This window comes from Numenius arquata, chromosome 12 (genome assembly GCF_964106895.1).
Source record: "Numenius arquata chromosome 12, bNumArq3.hap1.1, whole genome shotgun sequence".
NCBI lineage: Eukaryota > Metazoa > Chordata > Aves > Charadriiformes > Scolopacidae > Numenius > Numenius arquata.
In genome coordinates this window covers 9245120-9265395 of record NC_133587.1, presented here as the reverse complement: position 1 = coordinate 9265395, position 20276 = coordinate 9245120, and the positions used below count along the sequence as shown (strand labels likewise).

General features: G+C 50.6%; 1 protein-coding gene across 1 annotated transcript in view; it reads right to left on the bottom strand.

The window, feature by feature from the left end:
- Nucleotides 1-12429: 12429 nt before the first annotated feature.
- B4GALT5 (beta-1,4-galactosyltransferase 5) overlaps nt 12430-20276 on the bottom strand; it is a 34645-nt gene continuing 26798 nt past the window's right edge. Inside the window, exons 3-9 of the mRNA XM_074157227.1 lie at nt 17649-17762; nt 16680-16804; nt 15892-16008; nt 14890-15077; nt 14530-14652; nt 13933-14034; nt 12430-12577 (exon numbers count right to left, since the gene is read on the bottom strand). Coding sequence (XP_074013328.1) covers nt 12430-12577; nt 13933-14034; nt 14530-14652; nt 14890-15077; nt 15892-16008; nt 16680-16804; nt 17649-17762 — 917 coding nt within the window. The remainder of the gene's footprint in view (nt 12578-13932; nt 14035-14529; nt 14653-14889; nt 15078-15891; nt 16009-16679; nt 16805-17648; nt 17763-20276) is intronic.

The window sequence follows — 20276 nt, the reverse complement described above, 5'->3', positions numbered from 1 at the left end:
CTAAGCTACTCTTGAGAGCCTGACTGAGCACTATGGAACCAGCATTTACCTGCACGGTCTGCTGTGAGGCACAGGTCTGCACACAGGTGCTGGGATGCTCTGCCTCACCCTGCTTCAGCAGCTCACAGAATCTGAGAACCTCTTCCATGGGGTTTGTGTGCCTCAAAGCACATAAATCACAGTATTTCGATGAAAATTAGAGGAATATTAGGGTTAAAACAGTGATGTGAAAGCAAAGGAGGGATTTGCAGCCAAGATGCTGTGCTGACCATGAGCGGCTGCCTGGCGAGAGGCTGCAGCTGAACCTGGTGGCACCGAGCTTCAAGAGAAGACTTAAGTTCACCTCTGCCTGGCCAAGCAGATCTGCCTGCATGGACCACAGCTGTGGCATCACCGCTCCATCCCACAGCTCCTCTCCTGCTCCCAGCTCCTTTGCTGCTCTGGCTTTTCACAGACAGAAGTTTCCAGAGATGCTCTTTGATGCTGGCAGCCTCTTTCTCCACTGCATGGAAACAGAAGCAGAAATTCAGGTGCCAATATAAAGTCTTGCTGCAACAGAAATTCAGCTAGGAATGCAAAGTCTTGCTGCAGCCAATTTGCATCAGATTTGCCCACTATGCATCTCAGACTCCAAGCCCAGATCGATGTGGCCATACATGCCGGGAGCAGAGTAGTGCCCTTTGGGCCATGGCACCAGGCAGTGGCTCCAGCCCATCCCAGCAGTGCCATCTATTGCCACGCTTGGCTCCTTCACAGAGGGCCAGGTTCCGGCAGAGAGGGAGAAGAGAGAAAAGGCAAATTTCCACCAGTGGGAATAAGGGAGACTTCCCGGTTCACCCGCGTGCTGCTCCACCTTAGCAAAGCTGCTAATGTTTAAAATATCTGCAATGTGTTGGACCACACTAATCCCACAAACAGTGACAGCTGAGAGCTCTGTTCCCCATCAGAGCCTGGGGTCAGAGGTTCCCTTGTTCTCCCTAGGCCACAGCTCTGCTCTGACCTCGTGGGTGCACGCCTCCTATCTGGGAAGGGCCAAATCCACTTGGGAGTTATATCTCCAGCATCCTGCTGGACCCCCTGCCTGCAGCCCCAGCCCAGAAGGACAGCAGGAGAGCAGTTGTGCAGTCCCCCTTGCCCCAGCACTGACCTGTGGACCAGGCATGGCTCCAAAACCTGTTCTGCTTTCCTGACCTCCTCATAGATGTGGCTGGTCTTCAGCTTGAGAAAGTAGACCACTGCAGTTTTCTCCATCGTTGCCAGATACTGTCAGGTACCCAGCTCTACTTGAGGTAAAGATGAAAAACATATTGATGCTCATGTTGTTTTAAATGCAGGGTGTGAAGTCTTGACTCTATGGATGTCTCCATCTGATTCATCAACATTTTATTATTCAGTGGCTCTCTTGACTCTCACTTCTACTCACGTTTGGACTCCTGGTTAAAAAAAACAGAGTGGTTAAAAAAATCCCACAAACATCCCCAAAACTTCCAGCAACGTCCCTCCTCTCCCCACAGAGAAGCAGCAATGAGCGTTGTTGTTGTTCTCTGCCAACCTGCTCTGTAGGACTGCGCTGAAGCAGGCTGCTACCTGTGTTCCCATTCTAGTCCAAGTTATTTGGGACTGAAAATATAATGAAGTCCAATACCTGTGTGTGAATAGGTCATCAGTACTAGGATACATTTTTGTAGAGCATGAGCTTCCTTCCTGGGCTCAGTGGCCAAGCCACGCAGTGATGGGACACGGACAGATGCTCTGGAGCAGAGGTCTGGACCTGGGTGTTTCTGAGCAGCAGCTGGGTTTCCAGCCCTTCAGGTTGCAAAATGTCTCAGTGAGTCTAACCACCATGTGTCAGGGGAGAGAAAAGGTTCAGCGACCTTCAGCTCACAAGGCCAAGCTGATGGAGGCCACAGACCCTGAAGGTGCTCCTGCCTGGTGCTGCAATCATCATGGCCTCTCCGAGCTGCAACTCCCAGTGTTTACATTAGGAAAGCGTGGAAAGTTGCTAGTCTAAATACAGCACTGTGCTTAGGGCTCTGCACTTTTAGATTCATCTCAAGTAAAATATCCATAGCCACATTTTGCACTCAAGGTATCTTAAAGAAAAAAAAAAAAAAAAACAACCCCAAACAACAATCCACCATCAGAACAGACCAGCTGAATTTCAGAATGGTCCTATCTACCACACATTACCAAAGGCTGTTTGAAAACATCAGTCTCCATCCTCCTTCTGAAATACAACCGAGAGCTGGCAAAGGCAGCTGGTGCCTCCCTACCCTGCTGGAGCAGGGCTTTGGGAATCCACCAAACAAAGAACAACATGCCAGTTTTAAACTTGACTTTAGTCAAACATTTCAGCAGATTGCCTTTCCCCAACACATCTAGCAATATTTTGTCATCATAAATTGACTCTGGTTTATATTAACTAAAAACCTCTCTCATGCAATATCTAGTATGAAAAAACATTGGCAGTGAGCATTAATTCAAAGTAGATTTATACCCACAGACTGTGATAGAGCACTGGGGTGAGTTTCCCAAAACATGAACCTGGATTTACCAAATAAGAACATGAAAAACAAAAAGAATTGATTCACATCATCTAACTTACACAAGATAGATACACGAGAGCAGCAAGAATCCACCAACATAAACCACTGTCAGACTTTACGATATTCGTGTGTACTTACGAAAAACATGAACTGCAGCATCTCAAGAGAAGACAGTACTTCAAAGGAGTCCAGCATCGGGTTTAAAAATTCACTGCATCCTAAACTGCACCTGGTGGGACCCAGTGCTCCAGGAGCCGGGGCAGGAGACGCTTCCAGGGGAGGGGCTGCTCTGCTGGCTTGCACAGGGCTCAGGAGCAGGGATGCACGAGTTAAGCCTTCAAGAAGCTTTGGTTTTCTGAGACACCTTATTCCCTGCAAACTTTCCACAGGGGAAAAGAACTCTCAAGATAGACTTCCATGAGTCTATCTAACCTGTGAAAGGTTGGTGCAATGAGCAGGGCAAGGGGATCCAATCCTGCTGAGTCCCAGTGAGAGAGCAGGGGTGCTGGGAGAGGGACCTTACTGCAAAAGCAGCTGCAAAAACACTTGGGTTTCTAAGCCCATCCCTGTGAAGGAGAAGAGGCTTCACCTCCCTCTGTCCTTCTCCTGGCATGAGGAAGACCTTGCAGTCAGTGCTACAGCTAAGCACATTTATCTGATGTTTCTACAGAATAATACATTTCGTTAAAATCAGACTGCAGTTTGGGCAAAAACAAGCAGGGAAGAAGGAAAGGGGGAGCTGAAAAACATCCAAACTTTAAAATAAATTTATTTTACTTTTTTTTTAATTTGAAGCAAAGCTTTGACATTGTTTAAAAGAAGAGAAATGTTATGTTGATAAATATTAATAGAGAAAAGGATTAAACAGAAGGGTAAAATAGCATGAACATGAAACATCATCTCTGAGTTCAAGGACAAATGTTTCAGTTCAGAACTTTCCCTGATTTTGGTCACGGGACAAGAAGATCCACAGCATATCCACCAGTTCTGCTCAGTGGAGGAGCAGTGGAAAGGGAAATCCTTACCAGACATTGCTATGGCTAAGTAACACGCGTAAGAAAGCAATTAAGCAAGTGAAATACAATTATAATGATTTCTTCTTGGTAGTAAGTGACAGCTGCAAGAGCAGGAGTAACTCACCCAGAGAAGTCAGGAAAATATCACAAGGATGCCCAGGAGCATCTTCAGGGCTGGATTTTTAACTCACACCGAGGAAGCAAAAACCAACAGCTGCTTATCCACCAGCAGCCCAGCTTCCTCCGGCACTTTGAGACTCACACTTTGCTTTCACTCTGCAGTTTTAAATATCCCTGAAAGACTGGAATTTCTCACCCACTTGCAGGAACCGGACCCAGTTCTTCCCCAAGCTGTTTTTTATTTTGTCCACCTTGCATGATTGCCCTAATCAGCAAGTGTCAGGGATGCTCGACTGAAAACTTTTGCTCCTGGGAACAGAAAAATACCCTACGGTGCCTTCCTTTCCCCTTCCCCAGCCTTCCACCAGCCCCATCCCGTCCCCTCACATCCCTGAAGGCCTTTCTCCATGGGCTCTCTCTGCTTCCCTCCTTCCAAGCTCGCTCCTTCCCACCACGCAGCTTCGGCCCGGTGCCGCCGGGACCGCCAAAGCCTCGGTAGGAGCCCACCGATGTCCCCAGCCCCGCGGGGACGGCTTGGCACGGCTGCTGTGGATATAGCAGGGTGGACTCTGCAGCCAGCCTTGCTCCTGGGGCTTCAAGGGAAAGGACCCTGCGAGGGCAGGCACAGGGTGCGCTGCCGAACGGCTTTTCTCCCGTGTGCCGCGTGGGAAACACGCGTGGGTGCCCCCAGCGGCCGCCGCCCCCCCAGCCCTGCCTAAGGAGGAGGGGGACGTGGTTTTGGGGTGTCCCCAAGCCCCGGCTCGCTGCCTGCGACCGCCCGCCGCCAGGTGGGGCTTTGGGACCGCGAGGCGAGGCGATGCGATGCGCCGCGCCGCTGCCTCCTCCGCAGGAGCATCCCACCGCCCCTCACCGCGGTACGGGCCTCCCCCCCCCATGCTGCCATCTCAGAGGCGGAGGGGCGGGGGCTCTCCCCTCATCCCCGGGTCCGCCCCGCCGACGGCGGCTCAGCTGTGGGCTCTTGGTGCCCCCGGAGCGGGACGGGGGGCTCAGCTGTTTGTAGGATAGCTTCTAAGCCCCCTTCTGGGCAACTCTGGGCCTCCCTGGGGACCCGCCCCCCCGGCCTGCACCCACCCCTGCTCGACCCGATGCCCTCAGCCCCATTAGCACCCTGCCCCAGAGCAGCTGGCCTAGGGCAGGGGGACAAGGTCAGGCTCTGCCCCATCACCTATCTCCCCTCTAGGCAGGATGGGACCTGTGGGCGCAGCTCCTCATCAAGATGGAAGCACTAATTGCTCTCTACAGCATTACTGCTCAGGGCCTAGTTTGGGTTGCAATGAAACACCTGCCTTATTTGCAGCCTGTTGAAATAAGGGCTGCAGCTGGGTGAGGGGGCTGGGGGGCTGCAGGGCTTTTTTCCTCCCCTTCCCTCCCCTGCAGGTTGTTTGGGGACTGAGCTGTATCTCTGCAGCTTTTCCTTTTTACCTCATCACAGGGTACCAGATTGTCTCACTAACAGAGGTTTGTCCAGGAGGGCAGCAGATCCAGCCACCCTGTGGACGCCTGTAGCTGGGGGCGTAGCCCCCTTCTGCAGAGCTTGCAGTTGCTTTCTTAATGAACACCTCTGGCAGCAAAGCAGAGCGAGCAGCTTGGCAGGGACTCAGGCAAAAAGCTGATCTGTGTTCAGGTAACCCTCCAGGCAGAGAGCTCCAAACTCCACCAACAGAGTTACCGACTGTTGAGCTGCTGTAAACCCCTGCCCTGGCTCATTTGTTCCCCTCTACATGGGCTCCAAACCCCAGCAGAAATAATCTTTGTTAAAGACAACATATTCCATCCTCCGTCTGCCCTGGGGCAGCCTACCAGGGGCAATGGCATCTCCAGGCCATTCAGTCGCCTATGAAAAGTTTTGAGCTACAGAAGCAGCTCTGAATTATGAATGAATTTGCTTTGTCAAACGAAGGTCTCGGCTCAGGCTCAGGGGTTAGGTCTCAGCCATGGGCTGGAGACACTGTTATTGATAACAAAGCCCCTGGCAGGCACGTACCTGGTGAAGGATCCTAGGCCATCACCCTGATAACGCGATTAACTGCTTTAATGCAATCAGAGGGGCAGGAATGCCGGGATGAGAGTGGGGAGGCAGGAGCCTGGGTGCCTCGGAGTGATCCCTAGGCAGCACAGGGATGGCTACATCACCTCCCCCCTATCCCGGGACCCCAGGCATTTGCACAGGCAAATGCAAACTGCACCAGGGCCGAGGTGTGACTTCATGGACTGTGCTGAGGCCATCAGTTTTACTGATGCTCCTAGGTAGGTACTGCCTGTCCCCAACACCTCCCAGGGCAGAGCAGGGGAGGGAGGATCAGCCTGGTCCCGCCAGCGGGTCATGGGACGCCACCACTGCTCACATTGGCCCCGCAGCGAGGCACTTATCACAAGGTGACTCGCAGTTTTATGGCAGAGGAGAGCATTCCTGTTCACTGGGTACGTGCTGCACTGGTGAGCAGGTGGTCTCAGTGATGCAGATGATTGTGCAAGAAAGTCCTGAACGTGCCACCGCATTCGTGGCCTTTGGAAACTGCCCTCCTGGCTGCTGTCCCTGTGGCTCAAGACAGTGCTTAAGGAGCTGATTTCTCAACTGGATGTCCAGACATCCCATAGTTACCCCCAGCTGACAAGCTCTTCCTGTTTGGCCCAGACGCCGCAGCACAGCCACCCACCCACTCATCCTGCATCCCTGCCAGTGCCGGAGGGGGTGGCACCCACCGTGTCAATGGGGGTAAAGGACCAGCCTGAGTCCCTGCTGCTCACAGGGGAATGTTTGCTCTTGCTTTAGCCAGGTGATACCAGATGAGTTGTTGGGTTTTCCCCTTTTTGCTATTTTCTTATCCAAAAGCAATTTGGCCGGCACTCAGCACCATCAGTGGTGCTGGAGAGCCTGGGAGCCATGACGTGGATCGGTGCTTATGGCCCTGCTCATCAGTCCCCAGACAGCGCAGCTGGCAAGCCCTGGTAGATGTCATGGAGCCCTGGCAAATGTCATGGAGCCCTGGCCTGGCTCTCTCCAGCAGCCGAGCTGCCATGCAGGAGGGCAGCACCCAGGACTGGGGGCTCTCCTCTGTCCTGGGGGAGCATAGGAGGGGGCTGGCACAGCCCAGGGGGTGCCCAAGACCCCTGGAGGGATGTCACCAAGGCTCCTTGCTCTGGTGGGCACTGCTGGGGGCACAGCAGGCTGCTGGGTGGGCACAGGCAGGGTGGGCAAAGGGAGCAGCCGGGGCAGTGGGAGAGGAGACGCTAAGGGCAGGCAGCAGCACAGCAGACATGGCTGTGGGGCTGAGCTATAGGTACTGATCATGGGAGAGGAGCAGGGGCTGCTGGCGGCCCTTGGCTGCGTACCTGGGAGAGTCTTTCAGAGGACAGGGATTTTTTGTGAAGTCCTCCCCAGCAGGATTCGCTAAGGGCAGCTGCAGTTAATCCTCCATGACCCCGCTGCTCCTGTTCACTTCTCTTGACAACCTCTTGACTACCAAGAGCCCGTCTTAAATAACAGTCAATATTGTCACACTGCCCGCCCAAGGGAAGAATAAATATCCAGGAACAGCCTGCCCTTCCCATGGGGAGCGCACCTGGAGCAGCAAGCTCAGGGGCTTAGGGGGCCAGTGGGACCCTCTGGCTGTTCCCAGCCGGGGGTCAGAACCTTTCCCTCTGCGGGGGCAGAGAGGTCAACCCAAAAGCCACAGTACGTCAGCACAAAGCTCTGGCGTGGCTGGTGACTCACAGCACTGCCTCCCAACCCACCCTCTCCCGGGAGGAAATCAGGAATCCTAAAGAGGAAGAAAATTGCTGCAACTAGAAACTTTATCTTAAAAATGGCTACTTAGTGCTGGAGGAGCCTCTGAAACTGTTCTGCTATTTTACCAGGGGGTATCACCTTGTGCAGGAGCCTGGCTAAAACCAGGGGACGTGCCAATGCCACATGCCAGCAGTGGGGCTGTGCCACCGGCCACTGAGCGGATAGCCCAGTCCTGTCCTGTTGGGGCAGATGCTGTTGGCACTCACCAGCCCTTTTCACACACAGCTAGAGGAACTCGTCTCCATCTGCCTGGCTAGGGGTACCACCTGGTTTTCCTAGCCCTGTCTCTAGTTATGTGGGCACAGCACCCAGGTCTGGTATTTATAAAGAGCCATCTCTGGCAGGAAAAGGTTACGCTGCATAAATCTTTGTGAGGAAAAAAAGTCACTATGGTTTTTGTGGTATTTATCAGATGTTCAGAAAAAGCCTAGTTTCTAGAGCAGGTGCTCTGAAGAGGAAGGAGTAGATATAAAGCATCAGTAACCTCGTACTTGCACCTCGCGGTCATTGCTGCATAGGGGCCAGTGTCCCTGCCCCTCCCCAGCCCATGTTGGTGCCTGTGCTCACACCTCCCACACACTGGAGCCAGGGAATGCCATAAAAATACATATGAACAGGAGAGAAACTCCTGCCCAGCCTTTCCACCAGCTCCCAAGCAGGGCATCCCACCTGGGCAGCACCTCGGGGCTTCTCCGGGCAGGCAGGGATGTCCTGCAGCCCCCTGTGCCCCGGGATGTGACTCCGGGTGACAGCCCAGGAAGGTTTATTATCCTACACAGAGATGAAGGGGGGAAAGAAGCAGGAGAAAACACCCTGCTTTGGTGGTTGGGATTTTTATGCACTCTGCAGGAAAGCTCGAGGATTTTGCAGCCCAGAAGGCTGAGCTATTTTCCAGCCTGAGCAGGGAGCGCTCTCCCCCGCAGGCGTGGGCTGCTCTAGAGGAAAGCCTCAGCTCTGCGGCTGCTGGCTGGCAGTGATGGAGCTGTGCTGCCATGCCAGTCCCTCGCCAGCATGTGCCAGGAGGGCACAGCCCATGCAAAAAGGGGTTTGCTCCCAGCTCTTCTTCTTGCAGCTGGTCCCGGTGAGGGGGTTGCACGCACACACCCGGGATGCAGGCTGGAGGCTTCCCCCCTTCTTCTTTTTCCTATACAGGGGCAACCCCAAATTTCTATGTGTGCATCTGTCTCCTCCAGCACTGCCCAGCCCAGCCACTGCAGGGGTGATGCAGGCAACGAAACGCCCACAGCCGGGGTACCCATGGAGGAACAGGGCCATGGGCATCCCCCCAGCTGAGGTGAGGGACTCCCACCAGCGCGCAGCCAGGAGCGAGACAGGCTCCCACCCTCGCTCCTGCAGGCACAGGGGGAGGCAAGGCTGTCATCCCCGGGCAGGTGGCAGCGGCTGGAAGGAGCCTGCCACCCCACAGGCTCCAGCCGAGCGCCGTGGGTGGGAGGAAGCTTCCCCGAAGATGGAGAGCTAAATAAAGGCAAGGCCTGGAACAACCCGGGGCTGCCAGCTATTTATTCTAGCATGCCTGTACGCTGCAGAGCGGGAGAAAGATATTTTAAAGCTGCTGCAAGGAAGCTTGTCTGTCTGCCTGGGTTTGTTGATCAAAAAATCTAATTACCAACACTCCCCACCGCCATCTCTGAGCTCGACACCACCTTCAGCCAACTATCTTCCCAAACCCACCTCTCTCGAGGCAGCCAGCCCCTCCATCAGTACTACACTGACACAGATGCTTGGAAAAAAGGCTTTAGCATCTACAGAGTAGTAAGAGCTTGGGGAGCATCCCCACCCTGCACTGATTTTACTTCTGTCCAGCCCTAATGAGAAATTCCTAAACAGCTTTTAGCATTCAGGGCTCACCCTTCTCCACTTGCTCTCATAAGCACTTATCTCCCTGGGCTTACAGATCTCACCTCCTGTAAAAAAAACCAACCACTACAGTCTTTGTTCTTGAATATGTATTTTTTACTGAAAAAATCATTCATAAATTAACAAATACAAAAATGTACAAACACATGGGTAAATAAATGTAATGACACAAAGGATTGCTTTGCTCAGAAGTGTGTGTGTGTTTTAAAACACTAGTCTTCAGTGCAAAAATGTCCCCCTGGCACCTCTTAAAAACATAACAGTAAGCTCAAAAGCCATGATGATGGAAAGCTACTTTAGAGTTTAAAGCCACTTCTGATGGTGAACGACCCAAAGCACGTGGCTGTTGCTCAGACAGTACCTCCCTTAGAGAAGCAGAGCTTTACAGATAATTAACTGTCAATAAATAGTTTTGCAAATAAAACCCACATGGCTCATTTAAAAAAAAAAAAAAAAAACAAAAAAAAAATCAGCATCGAACAGGACCTGCCCTCCAGCAGGGCTGACCAACGGTGTTGACATGGAAGGGGCAAACGAGTGGCCTTGTTGAATTTCAGCTGCCAGAATATGTACAAGTTCTCCTTAATACGAGAATTTTTACACCATAACAGCACATGCGCTTGACAGTATGTTTTTAACAGTTACATTTACTATACAGTATTTGACATAGCTGATAAGATTAACAGTGCACATTTTCAGATATTCCACATTTTAAAAAGGGAAAAAAAAAATTCAATGTGATTAGAACAAAGGAACTATGAAGAGGGATGCTGCTGGGGGAGGGGGGAATGGACCCTTTTGTGCCAACCGTAGAGTGCATTTCTGAGCAGAGGTAATGGCTTTTTGTTCAACACAAGGTGCGATGGGTGTCAGGTACACATCAAAGGCTGAGGATCCCAACTAAGGTAGTTTAACACCTACTCACACACACATGCATGATTCCTGGGGTAGTGAACTTGGACTAGTTGAAATACATTCCTTGTTTGAAGCACCATTAAACAAAGACAGATTTCTAGCAAGGTCTTAAGATGAAAGAAAAGAGGGGCAGGGCAACACAGGTTCAGCATCTGAAAAGGGTCCACATGAATTAGAGATAGAGATTCAGAAGCAAAAGTCTTTATTGCTATATGCGCCATAAAAAGCAAATCCTCACCTCTGCCTATAAATAACCAGGTTGAACCCCCTTGGGAAGCGAGTTTAAAGCACACATAAGTTCAAAGACTTTAAACCCAAGTTACAAACTTATCAGCGCTTTTCAAGGGCAGGCTCGCTGTCCTCTCATACTGGCTGATAAGATCTACACAACAAGAACTCATGTTTTCTAAACTAACGTTTTCTGGATACAGGTTAGGAATGCCCTGGGCAGTCACACCCACAACAGATGCGTATGGGGATCATACGTCCACGGAACCAAGAAAACAATGTAAACCATGAGAAGTTAAGGAAACCGAAGGCAAACAATGCAATAAAAAGAAAGTTAAAGTACTTCGGAGTTTAAGTACCCACCATTGTTATGTATAAATACAAATTAAAATGCAACCCCCAATATATTTACTTTTAAGTCAGAGAGGTCCAGTAAAAGTGACAGTGTGGGTGCTGTGTAAGGACTGGATTGAGTGTCAGCAGGGAGGAGAGCCCAGACTCCCCACAGCCGCCGTGGGGAAGGAGGGGATGGCAGAGGGGAGAAGGAAGGTGTCACTCCAGTTTGGTTGGATGGGGTGTCAGACCAAGCTCTCTGGTTCCCGGTCCTCATTTTTTTTTTTTTCCCCCCCATGAGCTTGATTCATGTGTCCTTCATTTCTCTCACTCTCACTAACCTGTGACAACCTGCCCCACCAGCTGGGCTTGTGCGAGTGCTGCCAGGTGCTGACAGTGATAACCAAGTGCACTACCTGGCTCTGACAGCACTTCAGTGTGCTGTGAGATTTACACAATAAATACAAAATAAAACAACCTCCCAAACCATACCGTCACACTATAGGAGTGACAGCAGGGTGCTGCCGGTCCGGGGTGGGCTTGGTGCAGCATGCCCAGCTGCCCCATCCCAAGGACAGAACACAGGCAGTAGAAGCCAACCTGGGGCCGCAGCAGCGCAGATGCAAGCTCTTGAGCAATCTGCCAAGCCCACCTTTGCCATCAGTGAGATATACAGCAACAGGCAAGGGATTTTATTCCGTATGGCTTTTGGATTCATTTGCACATTATGTTGCAAAAGTGACAGAAAGGGGTGGGCTTTTTTTTTTTAACTAGATATTCCCATTTCTTCCCTCTCACTAGAAAAAGCCACCCCCGTGGTTTCTGGAGTGAGCGGTGACACAGCTGTATTTCTCATCCACTACATTGGGCCCTGTCCCACAAACATTTCTGCATATGCACAGCTTAAATCATGCAAGCAGTCTCACTGGCTTAAAAGGGAACACCTTGCACAAGTACAGTGATGCACACACAAGTGTTTACAGAATTCAGGACTAAAATGAGTGACCATATGTAAACCTCTAGCTTGGGTTTGAGCCATAGGAGAAAAATAAAAAGGGGCAATTTACACAGCATATTTACACTCACACTTCTTTAAGAAGCGATTCTGTTGTATATACTTCAAGCAGGTCATTTAAAAAACCGCACAGACATAAAATGGTATCAGAAGTCGTTTGATCTCCCATCAGGGCAGTTGCCAACTGAATTGCTCCTGACATTCACCGTCGAGAAGCCAGAGTCCCTCAGCTGAGCCGCTTCCCGGAGGAGAAAGTGCATCCCAGGCGAGTCCCGGTGCCAGAGATTGCTGGAGGAGGAATGTGGAGACGAGAGCAGCAAGTCGAACTGTTGTCCTGAAACCCAGAAAGCAAGTGGTGGAAAAAAGAAAGACTGCTGAGCTCGCTGCACGAGTATCGGGCTGGATTGGTACAGCTAGGGCAATTTGTGCGTGCACTTTCAGCCTTATTCTCCAAAATACTGTGATCCTTCATTAGACAAAGTGTTGCTTGTCCTCAATAATCCTTGGAAAAGAAAGTCTAGCGTGGTGCTTTCTTGGTGAAGGGCAGAGCAAAGTTATTTTCTCCTCTTAATATTCGGTCACCAGAGCCAGCTCCGGTGTCAGGTTAACAGTGATGTTCTTATACAAGGCGTCATACGTGACGTTTGGAAAGTAGTTCAAGTTATTGAGGCCGTCCAGGGCTTGCCGTTCTTTCGACTTCCTCAGCAAGGCATACCTGTGCAATGAGAACCAGAGGCCAGAGTCACTTCCACGTATCCCACAGAGCCCTGCAAAGTCCTCCCAATGCTACTAAAACACCTTACAACAGCTGGTCCCAGCAGCAGCTACAAACTAATGCATTTCAAGCCCTTAATAAAGATAACCATCACATTTTGTATATTGGTAAATATCCCAAACTTTAGAATGTTACCATCCATCACTTGGTGAAGAGCAAAATGTGCTCTGAGCAAGCACTCAGCTGTCAAAACAACCTGTCACTCCTGCCCGAAGCCTGCGGGTCCCATTCCCAGGAGGTGGCTGAGCTCAGTGGGTCCTGCCGAGTCCTCACCAGCCAGAACATCCCAGAGAAAAACAACTGAGGGCTGAAGTGGTCCTTTCCATTTTTAAGAAACTGGACCACAAACAAGAGCAGAACTAAATGGTTTTAGTCTGAGGGATGGGAGACTAGGAAGTAAAACTAGAAGAATGATGGTTTGGGGAAGGAAACTGCAGCTGGTGCAGAAAACCAGCCTCAACCAAATCTAGGGGCAGCACGATGAGGTAAGGGCTAAGGGTGGAAGGGAAAAAATAGAATAAGCAGAAACATTTTGGCAGGATAGGACACTGACTTTCCAGGGGCCTGGCAATACCAGGGAGAGTGGGAGCTGGGCTGGGACCTGGCAGAAAAAGCACCAGGGAAGGGATGTGCTAGGAGGAAGAGGAAGACTGGATCAAAGCAAAGAGGAAAGTGGCAAAACTGGCTTCAAAGAGGTGACATCAGGACATGTCCAGGACACTTTTTGATAAAAAAAAAAAAGACAAAATATCCACTACTGAATAACAACACTGCAGGGGGACATTGCTTCTGCAACAGCAACTGCCTTCACAGTGCAAAGCCAGGATGTTGCTACTGGACTCTGTCAGTGTTCCCAGGGACACTTGATGCTTTGGCAGCCACACACCAGAACAGCCCCCACTCTCTGCCTTCTGCAGGCTGAGCAATGCCTCCTTCAACACTTCAATCAGGCTCTTCTAGGAACACAGAAGCTTCTCTGACATCTGGCATTAGCCACCCCTTTAGGAACATCCGCCTTGGGATACAGGGCAGGCCCCCAGCCTGCCATCAGGCCACTGTGCTGACAACCCCCTCAAGCAGCTACAGCCACAAAGCAAGGACCCACTGTCGCAGGGATGGAGGCTATAAAACTTGGGGATGGAGGAAGCCAGACAGTGCTCTGCCTCCTTTATTTCCCCACAGTTAGTTTCCTTCCCAAGTTAAGGCTGTTACTTCCCTCAAACAGCTGCAGGGAGCTTTGTACACAGAATACTCTGAAGGGCTTTGGGATCCTTAAAAAAAAAAAATTCACTTGCCTTCCTAGGAACTGCACTTCTCCCCGATGATGGTGGGGAATTGATTTGTATTTCCCTGTGTCTCCTTCTGGTCGAGTCACCGAGTAGCCTGCATACTGCACTCTGCAGAAAGGGAAGAAATAAAATAAATTAAATAAAAATAAAAATTAACTGTTGCATTTGCTGTGCTGTCAGCACTTGCCAGGACAGCACAGTTAGTGCACTTGGGGCTCTTACCGCAGCTTTGCCTTTCCACCCAGCAGATAAGCTATGCAAACCTCCCCACTCCAGCCTGGGCTCCAGGCAAGTCACAGAACACTCGGCACCTCAAGGCTTGAGCTCAGCCAGGATCAGTTTGTGCTCAGCAGCGTGGGATATTGCACACAGAGCCAACCACCTCCCAACCAGCATTTCTCTGTTTGCTTCCCATCTACTGCCCGTGCAGGCTGGAGTGGCCCCTGCTCCCACTGAACCACTGCAGATGGATGAAGCAGGAGCAACAAGCCCAGCAACGGTGGCAGAGGGGACCATGCTCCCCCCACAGCTCACGGGAAGCTTGGCTCACAGAACCACCATCAGAAGCAGAGTTCAGGGACACCAGCTGAGCCGAGCCCATACCTGTTCCAGAGGTCGTCATCTTCGCCACCCCAGCCCCAGAAGGCATTAGGGAAACCGTTGATCTTCTGAAACTGCTCGACAGTCAGGCCGCTCACCCCACCAAAGAACTCGTTGTAAGGGAGCCTAAGCAGGAGAGAAGGGGTTAGGGCAGAGCCCATCAGCACTGCACTCTCCCATTTGCAACGGGGAAAGCCTGAGCTGTGAGGATGCTATTTCTTCTATTCGCCTCTCATGTTTACTTTGCATAAAGCACGGGAAGCAAGCCAACATTCACCTTCTGCCTTCTTAAAAAAATAAAAATAAAAATCTAGCACTGTGTCCTTAGCTATTATGGTAGTGCAGAGGAAGAACAGTGCTTACAGATACATGTACTTATCCAGCTTGGCTGCAAAGTGCCTCGGCATCTGTCCACACCCATAATAGTTACGGTCATTTTCTGGTATGTGGTCCACATCATGAAAGATGAGACAGTCCCAGTCCAAGTCCTTCATTGCTTCCCGAAAGCCAACATTGAAGAGCATGGCACGGTTAAAGGGTTGGTTTCCAGCCTAAGGGAGAGAGAGTTCCTTCTCAAGGGAAGCCCTGTGCAGTTCATGCTCCACATCTGCATTCTCAGTTTTATCTGGAACACTGCAGACGGCAACCAGCTCCCACATAGGTACCACAAAAGGAAATAATGTATTGGGACAGACTAGTGAGATCAACCAAGACTTAAATATTCAATTTACTGAGCAGGAGCAAAAATAACAATGCTAAAGTCTTACTGCTCAGACACTTGAAAACCCCCTCGATTTTGATCAATCTTTTTAAGATAGAACTAAATGTGGAGGTACATTTACTGGATGGATGAAACCAGACAGCTAAGTGACAGCTTCATATACACATCCAATGACAGTCTTATGTTTTATAGTCATGAAAGTCTTCTAGATACTGCCTAGACAAGAAAAGCATAACTCTGGTCAGGCCATTCCTGTGCCTAGGGGATGTTCCCCAGAACTACTACAGAGATCTACAAAAATAATGCAGCATTATTTAAACTGCAAATACCTGGTTCAAAGTTGTCTTTTTAAAAAAACATCTCCTCCAATACAGTTTTGTGATTTTTTTAATTGAATCTCTACTTTATTTTTAAGATAAAAGCAGGCATTTTTGGGCACGCTTCTCAGTTGTGCCACTTCTATGCAGAACAGGACAACTTACACATTGCAACATTAACCCCAAACCTTTAAATTATGTGATCTGATAGGTAAAAGCCTCAGGTCATGGCGAAGAGCTATGCTTGCAGCCCCAGCAGACACATTTCGAGCACAGCACGTCCGTGCCCCAGCGGCTGCCGCCCCAACCGCCCCTGAGATCACTCACTTGTTCCACAACGTAAAAGGCAAACTGTAAGCGTTGCCGCTGCAGCATGGGAATAAGGTGTCTGAAGAGGACAGGAAGATGCTCGTATCGATTGCGGAACGGGATCAGGATCGCCACCTGACAAGGAGAGGACACAGCTCTTACTGCTTCGCACCAGTGGCTCCTGCCACAGACCAACCCCCAGGCTGGGGAGCAGGGCTGGCCGGTGTTATGGGAGGGGGAGCAGCACTAAACATGGTGGCTCAGCTCTCCCACGTAGGGCTGAGCATCCTGAAACCCTTCCAACCCCTACCACATGGATTTCCTATTGACTTTTTGGGGAAATGGTGCTTTGGGGTAATTCAACATAACTTTGAGCGGGAGCGAGACCTGCACACCCCCCCCGCTTCCCTGCCTCTGCCCAGTGCTGGGGAGAGCAGAAGTGAGGCCAGGCCCTGCTACCACACTGCCCTAAGCCACCTCCCTCCGGGGACAGGAGTCCCCAGCAGTGTCACCTTGCCTCTCTGGGTCACATCCTACCCCAGACAGGGCAGTGGGGGGAGCAGGCAGGCGAGCTCCCCACCTTAGCAGTCTGTGCAGAAGCTCAGAGCTGACTCATGCATCACTAAAGCAGCCCCTGAGCTCAGCATTTCTCCCCCAGGCACTGCAGCCCCGCACTTCAGAGATCTTTATATTCATTACTCTAGAGCTGCAGAACATCAGAGACATTCTTGTTAATGTCTTCCCACCACTTGCCCAGGACCCTCCATCCCCCCGTGCTCAGCAGGGACACTCAGCTCCCCGGTTACCTTCCAGCGAGGCAGGCAGTCGCTCGGCTTCCAGTGGCCTCCCAGCTTGATGGAAGAGTCTTTTGAGAAGAACTGGTGGATATCCTCCATCGTGATCTCACTCATATTTACATCGATGGGGCCCTCTGCGGAGACAGCGGGGAGAAGCAGAGGAGGATGTCAGGAACTGCTGTGGTCCTGGGGCAGCTCAGTGCCTGCTCGGGGCAGCGCTCTGCTGCATCCCTGGCCTCTATCCCCAGCACTGAATGCCAGCAGCCTCTTCTTTTCCACAAGCACCAACAAAAAACGATTAGGAAATGTTGCTGGTATGACTTGTAACACCTCCATCTCCTTGGCAGCTGGGCTCTGTTCAGCCTTTGTGGCCGCTGTCGGATGCGGCTCTCCATCAGACTCACACCAGCTGGGGCACCCCTGTACTCCTCCATACAGGTTTCCAGCAGACACAAAACCCCACACCTCATCAGAGAGTCATCTCCTCCTTTCAGGAAACATTTACACCCCAAAGCCTCCAAAGTTTTCCACTGCAGTATCACTTTGGTGGAAGCATTTCTCCCTTGTGGGGGGTCCAGCCTGTAGCCCACACCAGCCCCTGCCCAGCTGTACCCGGTACGGCTCAGGGCTGGGACTGGTGGTTAAGGGAGCCACCCTGCCATTGCTGGCCCTGGAAAAGGGCTGGCCAAGCCTCTTCACTGGCTCCCAGCGCACAATCCCTCTTTTGTTTGCGTTTGCCAAGCGATGGGCTCCTGCTTCGGCAGGGAGACGTGTCTCCAACGTAGCAGGGATTAATTTGTGTGAGTGCATAAACAATGATTTCCCAGGAGGGGACCAGGCTCCAAACAGGGCTCCCATTCATCCCCAGGTGCCCGGCGGGGAAAGGTGCAACGCCAGCAAGCTGGGGAATGCCATGACATGCCCTCCAAAGCCATGGGGAGCAGGAGAGGGGCATGGGGCCATCGGGATGCTACTCACTCATAGAAGGGAGCCTCTCAGGACAGGTGTGGTTGGGGAAGTAGGTAAAGTCTTCAGGAAGAAAGGTTGTGGCTTGCAGAAAGGTGTCGTTGTGGTTCAGATCAAGAGGATAATCTGGGGAACAGGAGAAAAAAAAAAAGAAAAAGAGAGAGGAAAGTTTACACTTGAACTGCAGGTCTCTTATTTCCAGCCATCTTCCTCTGCCACTGTGAGCAGGCTCCAAAGCCACCCATGGAGGTGTCCGCATGCAGTACAAGCTCTAGAGTTGCAACCCAGCTGGGTGCTCATCCCCACCCTGGGGCAGCTGCAGAAGCCCCGGCTGCCTTACACAATGCCACACCAAAGAAACCTTCACATTTGCTGGCCAAAGGAAGAATTTTGAGTGTCACCTCTAGGTATCACAAACAGCTCAAAGCAAAGGAGCACATGGTGCTTGGAAGGAAAAGCTACTTAGCACCTTGTCCCTGAAGGACCGTGACAGAGTGAGAGGGGACATGCTCCTCCAGCGGGTCCTTTCGTAACAGGGTCAGAGAGGGAAGTCCCCAGGCAGGTCCCAATGCCAGCGAGGACTGTCAGTGCAGCAGCCTGCGCAGGGAAATCCTGCCTTGAGTCCTCCTCAAAGGATCAATAAAAACTATCATGTTACAAGCAGCCCTTCCTCCGGCTTGCATTGTGCAAGAGCAGAGGAGACCCAGTGCCCCAGCAGTCACAGCAGTGCCCAGAATGGCACGGTGCTCCAGCCCCACCATTCACCTGCATCCTTTCACCTCCTGTGCAAAATCCCTCCAGCTATTACAGCTGTAGATGTTTTAAGGAGGGTTTTATGCAACCATGAACTTCTGCTTTCTATGGTAAAGTCACCAGGTTTGCATAAGGCATCTTTAGCCAACCACGACCTTTATTTTAGGCACTAGAAAAAGCTCCCTGCCTGTAGTAGAGCATCAGCTGCTACAGGAGAATGCTGCCTCTCCACTTTCTCCGAGCATCAGATGCTTAACAGAGGGTCAGCCTTTTGGCCCCACAGCACCCAGGGCACCAGCACCAGACTTATACCCCACACAGGTCTGGGAAAGTGGTTGTTTAGGGCTGAGCCACCCAGTCCTGTCACATGCAGCCCCTGGACCTACCAGGACGAGACGGTCTCATCCTTCCCAATTACCTAACCATGCCCAGGCGTTCCTGCAGCAGCTGGCTGCAGAATCACGCAATGGGGCTGACATTCACCGTGCTGATTCCAAGCAAGAGCAGCCCTGGTTTCTCATGAGCACAATACAAACGAGCTGGTGTTCAGACAGCCAGAGACAAAGTCTAGTGTTCCCCTGCCACCCCCTGAAAGCTGTCCAAGCAGCTCTGCAAGGGCTTGGACACAAAGGCTGCAAGTGATCCATCAGCAAACAGCCAATTTACAACAGGTAGCCAGATTTTTAAGTTATTTTACTGAATGCAGTATGAAATTCAAAAATTTTTTTTAAACCAGCAGCTACAACCTTTCAAATTAAGCATATATTTAATTTCAAGAACATATTGATAGCAAAAAGCTTTTTATCCTGAGAGCAATTTAATAAACCCAGAATTACAGTGAAGTGAACCAATCGGCTAAGATTAAGAGTTAAGAATTGAAGTCATATTTAAGGATAGGAACATTTAAGTAATTGCATAAGCACAGTACATTCTCCATAGCAGAAAGGCTGCATCTAATAACTACATCATTGATATAGCAAGAAAAAAAAAATATCTAACGACAATTTAATCTTTTAAAGCAAAGCAGGGAGGGTTGCCTCTACCTGCAAGGTCAAAATCTTTCATTTAAATCAATTGGGACAAGTCATTGCCAGCCTGATATTTCAGCTTACTTTATTGTGCTCATATCTACCATCACGTAATTAATACTGTTTATCTGCTCAAATAAGTGGTACCCAAACTATCTTAGACTCAAGATGGACTTGTAAACAGAACCTATGGGCTTTTTGAGTATGATAGATACCATTTTGTATGCTTGATACTGCTCTAAATGTTAATGACCAAATTCCCATTACACTCCTATCACCAGAGCACACTCTCAGTACTTAGTGCAGCTGACAATGCATGGTGAAGCTCAACTCCCCTTTTTTTAGCTTGCAGAAACTCAGAAGAGACCCCTCTCAGCTCACCAAACAGGAAATCTATTATTGCATCTATTAGCAAATGATGAAAAAGTTATAAATCACTTCCTCATTCTAATACAAGAGAAAAAAAAACTAAGGGGAAAGAATAAATGCAGATGGATGGGGACAAGCACACCGTGGTTGCAGCACACCACCCTGTGCTTGGTCACCTTGCCATTCAGGGTGGGATATTGCATTTTTAAGAAATCCCCCCAGAAATTAAAGTTCCAGGTCCCAGGAAGACACACACACAAGGCAGCACTGGTCCCCTCCTGCAGCTGTACAGGGGGGTTTGCTCTCCTGGCCATCACACCACTCTCAGCAGCGTGGGGAGGATGCACTAACCAGGCAGTGCCACCCACCCACCCAGATCCCACCAAGGTGCTCAAAAACAGAGTCGGGAAGATACAGATCCCAGTGTTAATATAATCCTTGTGGCCACAGCACCACATGCCTTCCAGATGTCACCACCAGCCAACATAGG